This window comes from Olea europaea, unplaced genomic scaffold (genome assembly GCF_002742605.1).
Source record: "Olea europaea var. sylvestris unplaced genomic scaffold, O_europaea_v1 scaffold1149, whole genome shotgun sequence".
Classification (NCBI taxonomy): Eukaryota; Viridiplantae; Streptophyta; class Magnoliopsida; order Lamiales; family Oleaceae; genus Olea; species Olea europaea.
In genome coordinates, this window is record NW_019228886.1 from 151,066 (window position 1) to 159,252 (window position 8,187).

Consider the following 8,187-nt stretch of genomic DNA (forward strand, 5'->3'; position numbering starts at 1 on the left):
GTATGTGTAGAGGGAAGTGAAGGCTTGTTTGGTAGTATGGTGGTCCAGCAGTTTGGGTAGTGGTTTGCTAGAATTTTTTACTTCTAAAGTGGCTGGCCCATTTAGAGAAGAGGGATAGTGTGTGTGTATGTGTGTGTGTGTGTGTGTGTGTGTGTGTATATATATATATATATATATATATATATATATATATATATNGAAGAAGAAGAGAGGGAGAGTGTGTGTGTGTGTGTGTGTGTGTGTGTGTGTGTGTGTGTGTGTATATATATATTTTTTAATAAGACCTATAGCAAAAAAATCTCTACGCTTGACACTACTTGCAGAAAACGTCCTTACGTTTCATTTTTTTACATTTTCATTCCTATTTCCACATTTCATTGCGAAAAACGTCTTTTTTACCAATTTAAAATTTAAGGACGTTTTGCACATTATAGACCAAATGTAGAGACATTTTGTATTATTAGGTCTTTTAATAATTATTTGAATTCGATTGCACTTTTTAAAATATTTAGGAGCAACATTGTAATTTATTCTTTAGTTTTTTTCCTTTTTTTGGTTTTATTTAAATGGAAGGGTATTTTAGTTATTTTACATTAAAAATGGTAAAAATGACTTTTGTATAACGAAACGTTAAAATAAGAGGAAAAACGCTAAAAATTGAAAGCTAATGACATTTACATTTTTTACAATAATATTGAAAGGCAAGAACCTTTCATGCTAATTACTTATATACTCTTAATTCACAACTTTGCCTGATAATTCATGCATAGTACAATAATGCTTTGGAAACATAAGCAGCAAAATCATGTCATTTAACAATATACAACGCAAAAATAAACATGAAAGTTGGTGTTGATGAAGGAAATCACGGAAACTATTGGACAATTTGAGACGACAAATAAGCTAAACTTCAAACTCTGTACATGTGGCAAATATTCGTTGGCACCTGACCTATTGTGTCAAGCTGCTAGCCTATAGAATTGCATGTTGGTCCAATCCTTTAACAGACAAGAGAAGATCTAAGTGACGTGGGAGTTGATAGATCCGTGCACGAGGCCCATCGAATAACTGATTCAGTCACCATGAGATCGAGCTGCTCAAATTCGCCAAGGCCAATCGTGCGGTTTCTCCTGCTATGAATACCTGATAGTTTAGACTTGCCAGACCCGCTTTTTCTAACCTCAACTTCCTTTTTGCCCATCACATCAGCTGCACACTCCGAGCATTGAGAAGAACCTGGTGTTGTAAACAACTTCCCCACATCAGAATCTGCAGAATATAGAATCAGCATGAGTTTGAGCTATGCTGGCATGTTTGATAAGGAAGATTAGGGAGCACTCAATAATATTAATGAAAAGAAAAAAAAGAAGTTTAAATCTAGTTCCTTATACTGTCCAGGTCTATTCACATTCGTGTACCAAGTCGAAACTATGTTACCTCTTTCACTCAAGTTGACTCTGGATGAGTTCATGTTGAGATTCAAAGCACCGTTTCCTTGTTCAACCACATTACCTGGGCTGAAGAAAGAGAAACTTGGCAGTGCAACAAAGGGAGTAGNAGGACGTTTTGCACATTATAGACCAAATGTAGAGACATTTTGTATTATTAGGTCTTTTAATAATTATTTGAATTCGATTGCACATTTTAAAATATTTAGGAGCAATATTGTAATTTATTCTTTATTTTTTTTTTCCTTTTTTTGGTTTTATTTAAATGGAAGGGTATTTTAGTTATTTTACATTAAAAATGGTAAACATGACTTTTGTATAATGAAACGTTAAAATAAGAGGAAAAACGCTAAAAATTGAAAGCTAATGACATTTACATTTTTTACAATAACATTGAAAGGCGAGAACCTTTCATGCTAATTACTTATATACTCTTAATTCACAACTTTGCCTGATAATTCATGCATAGTACAATAATGCTTTGGAAACATAAGCAGCAAAATCATGTCATTTAACAATATACAAGGCAAAAATAAACATGAAAGTTGGTGTTGATGAAGGAAATCATGGAAACTATTGGACAATTTGAGACGACAAATAAGCTAAACTTCAAACTCTGTACATGTGGCAAATATTCGTTGGCACCTGACCTATTCTGTCAAGCTGCTAGCCTATAGAATTGCATGTTGGTCCAATCCTTTAACAGACAAGAGAAGATCTAAGTGACGTGGGAGTTGATAGATCCGTGCACGAGGCCCATCGAATAACTGATTCAGTCACCATGAGATCGAGCTGCTCAAATTCGCCAAGGCCAATCGTGCGGTTTCGCCTGCTATGAATACCTGATAGTTTAGACTTGCCAGACCCGCTTTTTCTAACCTCAACTTCCTTTTTGCCCATCACATCAGCTGCACACTCCGAGCATTGAGAAGAACCTGGTGTTGTAAACAACTTCCCCACATCCGAATCTGCAGAATATAGAATCAGCATGAGTTTGAGCTATGCTGGCATGTTTGATAAGGAAGATTAGGGAGCACTCAATCATATTAATGAAAAGAAAAAAAAGAAGTTTAAATCTAGTTCCTTATACTGTCCAGGTCTATTCACATTTGTGTACCAAGTCGAAACTATGTTACCTCTTTCACTCAAGTTGACTCTGGATGAGTTCATGTCGAGATTCAAAGCACCGTTTCCTTGTTCAACCACATTACCTGGGCTGAAGAAAGAGAAACTTGGCAGTGCAACAAAGGGAGTAGAAAATTCCAGTGAGTTTGATCCGCCACTACTGCAAAAAGAAAATCCACCAGGTACAAATGAAGGAGTCAATGGGTCCACCAGAAAAGAGGAGAATGATGATCTGCATGAGAAGGAAGGTGACTGAACTTCACCCATAGTAGGTGATTCAGTTCCAAAACTGATATTCTGATTCCTGGCCATAAGCGAGGGGGATAAACAACCTTTATCTGTACCCAATCTATAATTTTGCTCACATTCATGAGGTTCATCACGAAGTTTCACATCGCCCGTTACCCATAAGTGGTCTGTAAAAGTTGGCCATCATTAGGTATGAGAGAGCATACTTTTGTTAAATTAGAGAAGCATATGTTATCACTATATCCATGATAAAATTAAGAAAGTAAAAAAATGAGCCATATAATTGTGTTACATCCCATGAGTATATTCCAGACCTGAAAAGACAACAAATGGATGCTGTGATAATACTAAACAGCAATGGATCGACATATCCAATTATGGTTCCCGTAAGTAAAATTCTGGTGTCATCCAAATTTTATAATATAAGATAAATGCCTCAAGACCATTTGTTTCACTTGCCAAATGAAAATTTGAAAGAAAAAAGTTGCAGCTTCAATAGGTATAGGTTCTCAACAGATAATTTCACGACTGTTTCACATCACCAAGGAAAGCACAAATTTTGCTTCAGTGACTGAATATTTTGTTGAAATAGGAATAAAGGGAACCTGTATATGGTACACATCAATTACCTGGTTAATCATAACCAATGAATTCTTGTGGGTAAAAATCAAATTGATTAGTCATGCCAGTTGATCCTAGAAGTGCTGTTAAAAATTTCAGATTATTTTCCAATAAATTCGATGACAAATCACTCGTTTTATCAAGGTGGCTTTTCTGCCTTTCCATTTTATTCTTCCTGGGTTTTAATACGAATCATCAGTTATGAACAGAGATACGACCACTGAGAAGCAGAACTAGGAAACTAAAATAGTGAAATTCAAAATTTCAACTAATGTTGATAAAAGAGAAAACGCAACCTACCCAGAACCTGTTGAGCTGTAAGCCTTTTAGAAGCATCCATGCAAAGCATTCCCTTTATCAATTCCTTCGCAGAGTAAGATATAAAATCCCAGGGATTAGACGGAAATCGCAATTCAGCAGCCCTAACAGCCTCAAAAATTCTTGACTTAGTCTTCCCCCAAAATGGTGGTATCCCACTCAGAAGAATGTAAAGTATCACACCAGCACTCCAGACATCAGCTGCTTGATCATATCCTCCTGACAGGACCTCCGGAGCTATATAAAATGGACTACCAACAGTACCGTGCAAACTTTGTCCTGATTCGCAAAACTAAAATGCTAAGAACAACAATGATTAACATCCTATATCATAAATAGCAAAGAATATCACAGTAACATGGGACTCTACCAGGCTTGATGTAAGTTGCAAGACCGAAATCTGCCAATTTTATCGGAGAAGAAGAAGATTTTGTGGCTAGAAGAATGTTTTCTGGCTTTAAATCTCTATGAACAACACCCTTGTCGTGACAGTACATCACAACTTGCATCAGGTGCCGGAAAAGAACCCGGGCCTCGGGCTCGGAGAATCTCCCTTGCTTTTCCAATAGGTTGAACAGCTCACCTCCAGCACAAAGTTCCATCAGTAGATGCACATAATCTTCCTCCTCGAAAACGGCCTTGAGATCGACCACGTTAGGGTGCCCAGATAGCCTGGTCATTATTTCAATCTCAAGTTTGATGCTGCGCACATCTTCTCGAGTGACTAACCTATCTTTAGCAATAGATTTACATGCTAGAACCTTCCCGGTTAATTTATCCATGCATTCCCTGATTATGCCAAATTGCCCCCACCCCAACTGTTTTCCAAGAACATATTGATCATTCAAATTTGCAATCTGGTTTGCGTCCAAAATAGTTTCTCTCAAACTTGCTAGTCTATAACAAATATGTGAATAACATGATGGCAACGTATAGCTGTCGCTCTTGGCAACAGCCATATGAAAAGTTCAACCTCTTAAATAATGGGAAATCAGACAAAAACTCTACTATATGGTTCTTCCAACCTCTAAATTTTAGTCTAGATCGTTAAAATAATCCTTCCAACAAGTGAGAATGCAAAAGCTTCAAGTCAAATTAGTAGATTGTTTCTCTCATAGCAACACGGCAGTCAAAAACATTAAAAGAAACTTCTGCCAGAAGTTGGTGGAGTTTGAAAATTGACGCATGTGAAGTTTAATGGGATTATTTGACCACAGAAAAGCATTAGCTCAAAACCCAAGCTCCAATATCTTCAACCCCTCCCTAATCAACTGGATCTGAAAAAATTCCAAAGTATACAAGAATTAAAACCCCAAAACAAGCGTTCTTCATAAAACTGTAACTGAAATTTAACAAGACATCAACAGAAGACACAAAATATCACGAGCAAAAAAACCCTAGAATACCATACCTACAGGGATCAAGAATGTAATCTTACAAATGCTCAAGCTGAGAGCGGAATACGAAACAACAATTTAAGAAGAACTAAAAAAAAAAAAAAAATACCATCCGAGGCATAACGTTTCAAACTCTAGCAGAATAAGACACCAAACTGAGCCAATTCAAATCCCAAGACATCTTCAAATTGAAAATATTTTTAAAATATCACAAACCCAACAGTTAAAAATGCAAAACAAAGAAAATTTAAGCTCTAATAAACCATCCCAGATCCAGAATTTGTTCAAAAATGTATAAAGAACTCACCTGTGTGAATAAGGTAAACAAACGACGGAGAGGATGTGAGCATGTGAACAATACTCAGCAGAAGATGGAGACTTGGGTGTGTGGAACTGTTCCTCCCACGGAGAGAGGTTTCAAGTGGGGCACTTCGGTCCCCTCGGTTTGCCAAATTCTCCACACCCACTTGAGTTTTCTTCGTCTATTAACTGTTCGTGCCTTCGCTGATGTTTTGATTGGTCATCTTGGCTTTACGTTGTTTTATTGCCTTTTTTGAAATCAAATATTTTATTTGCTAGAACTCCATGAGTTCCATTTTCGTACACATTAGCCCCCAAAATTTAGAGTTTATGACTTTTGATACCATTTTGACTTGACATTATTGATTTGTCTTGAGCTATTTAAAATAACCCCCTAAGGATGGTCAAGAAAATAAATGCTAACTTTTTTTTAGGTCAGTAAGTAAAAATAAAGAATAATGATATTTATTAGCACAAATATCACTCATCCATGAGGCAAATAATGTGTTATGAAAATTTATTATAATTATACTTAGTCCTTGTTTCAGCTCCATTTTTGTCCAAAAAATAAATGAATTTTTGAACAGTGTATTGATAGAAAATGTGTGGTTAAAAAATAAAGAAAAATTTTATACAAGAATTAAAACCCCAAAACAAGCGTTCTTCATAAAACTGTAACTGAAATTTAACAAGACATCAACAGAAGACACAAAATATCACGAGCAAAAAAACCCTAGAATACCATACCTACAGGGATCAAGAATTTAATCTTACAAATGCTCAAGCTGAGAGCGGAATACGAAACGACAATTTAAGAAGAACTAAAAAAAAAAACAAAAAAATACCATCCGAGGCATAACGTTTCAAACTCTAGCAGAATAAGACACCAAACTGAGCCAATTCAAATCCCAAGACATCTTCAAATTGAAAATATTTTTAAAATATCACAAACCCAACAGTTAAAAATGCAAAACAAAGAAAATTTAAGCTCTAATAAACCATCCCAGATCCAGAATTTGTTCAAAAATGTATAAAGAACTCACCTGTGTGAATAAGGTAAACAAACGACGGAGAGGATGTGAGCATGTGAACAATACTCAGCAGAAGATGGAGACTTGGGTGTGTGGAACTGTTCCTCCCACGGAGAGAGGTTTCAAGTGGGGCACTTCGGTCCCCTCGGTTTGCCAAATTCTCCACACCCACTTGAGTTTTCTTCGTCTATTAACTGTTCGTGCCTTCGCTGATGTTTTGATTGGTCATCTTGGCTTTACGTTGTTTTATTGCCTTTTTTGAAATCAAATATTTTATTTGCTAGAACTCCATGAGTTCCATTTTCGTACACATTAGCCCCCAAAATTTAGAGTTTATGACTTTTGATACCATTTTGACTTGACATTATTGATTTGTCTTGAGCTATCTAAAATAACCCCCTAAGGATGGTCAAGAAAATAAATGCTAACTTTTTTTTAGGTCAGTAAGTAAAAATAAAGAATAATGATATTTATTAGCACAAATATCACTCATCCATGAGGCAAATAATGTGTTATGAAAATTTATTATAATTATACTTAGCCCTTGTTTCAGCTCCATTTTTGTCCAAAAAAAAAAAATGAATTTTTGAACAGTGTATTGATAGAAAATGTGTGGTTAAAAAATAAAGAAAAATTTTGGATTTGCATATAATATTATTTTATTGAAAAATGTGTGGTTGAAATGAGGTCAAAACACTGTTTAAAAATTCGTTTTTTTCAAAAAATGGGGCTCAAACAAATTTATTAGTCCATGATTGATTTCAATAAAAAAATTAAATGTTTGATTGAAAAGTTGTGAATTTCATGAAATATATACCTCGGTTTGATTTCCATTCTTTTGCAAACAAAAAAAAATGAAAAATATGATCGTTATTCATCAAATCAAATCACTATATTTGACTTTTTATCTTTTATATAGGTTCTTAACGACTATATTTTTGATTCTCTTTATTAGAAAAAGGGCAATCAAACAGATCCATACTAAAAATATTGACTTTAAGTTAAATTGTACTTTAACAATTTTTTTTTTTTTTAATCGATCGAACATGGACTTATATTCTTGATCTCAACTCTTAATTGTGTCATGAAAAAGCGAAAAAGCAAGTCTCCTAAGAGTTCTCACGACTTCTTTTCAATTTCTACAGTTTTATAAAATTGTCGTGTCAAATTTTTATTAAAAAACATTATAATGATACTCCTCATGTATTCAATCCACAATGTGTCTACTTTTGATGCATTCGATTAAATGCTTGAAATAGCCCATGATTCGAAAAAAGTCAACACTTAATTTTAACATTTCATTTAATGGGTTTCATAATTTTACACCTACGCATTCTATCAATTTTTATCAAAATCATGTTTCTAATTACATGTCCAGATGTACTTATATGTATAGAATCCACTACTTTTATGGTTCAAAATAAATAAATTATGAGTCCTACAAAATAATTGTGACTCCTATTTTATCTAATTTTTAAATAGTGGTACCAAACAAGCACTTCTTGATAAATTTCTAATTCCAATATTCGATAACCAGTTCTAAGAATGCTAGATATTTAAAATATAGGATGTAAAATTCATGAACATGTATGGTAAAAGATTATACGGGATTGAACTACTCTTGTCACTGATTGGTCAGTCACAAATACTAAGAGGCAATTTGAAATCAATTTAGGTACATGTAGAAATTAGAAATTA

The 8,187-nt window shown here is 34.5% G+C and overlaps 1 protein-coding gene across 3 annotated transcripts; it reads right to left on the reverse strand.

Moving 5' to 3' along the window:
* Positions 1 to 702: 702 nt before the first annotated feature.
* LOC111373655 (calcium-dependent protein kinase 26-like) lies at positions 703 to 6,693 on the reverse strand. 3 transcript variants are annotated; one of them, XM_022996223.1, is made up of 6 exons: positions 5,466 to 5,657; positions 4,132 to 5,038; positions 3,744 to 4,040; positions 2,652 to 2,989; positions 1,438 to 1,504; positions 703 to 1,269 (listed from the first exon to the last, which is right to left on the reverse strand). In XM_022996223.1, exons 2-6 carry the CDS (start codon positions 4,718 to 4,720, stop codon positions 1,001 to 1,003), a joined length of 1,560 nt encoding a protein of 519 aa, XP_022851991.1. In that variant the 5' UTR covers positions 4,721 to 5,038; positions 5,466 to 5,657; the 3' UTR covers positions 703 to 1,000. The 3 variants fall into 3 exon arrangements, with proteins under 3 accessions (XP_022851991.1, XP_022851990.1, XP_022851989.1); XM_022996222.1 differs by lacking the exons at positions 703 to 1,269; positions 1,438 to 1,504; positions 5,466 to 5,657 and adding exons at positions 1,858 to 2,416; positions 6,502 to 6,693 and having other exon boundaries at positions 2,585 to 2,989; XM_022996221.1 differs by lacking the exons at positions 703 to 1,269; positions 1,438 to 1,504 and adding an exon at positions 1,858 to 2,416 and having other exon boundaries at positions 2,585 to 2,989.
* Positions 6,694 to 8,187: the final 1,494 nt, after the last annotated feature.

What these genes read in the sequence shown, in the direction of transcription:
- LOC111373655 (XM_022996223.1), bottom strand. Translation starts at nt 4,720, where the DNA reads ATGGCTGTTGCCAAGAGCGACAGCTATACGTTGCCATCATGTTATTCA. An exon ending in TGCAACTTACATCAAGCCTG is followed by an intron (nt 4,041 to 4,131) that starts GTAGAGTCCCAT and finishes TTTGCGAATCAG; the next exon opens with GACAAAGTTTGCACGGTACT. An exon ending in TCTTCAGCCCAGGTAATGTG is followed by an intron (nt 1,505 to 2,651) that starts GTTGAACAAGGA and finishes CCAGGTAATGTG; the next exon opens with GTTGAACAAGGAAACGGTGC.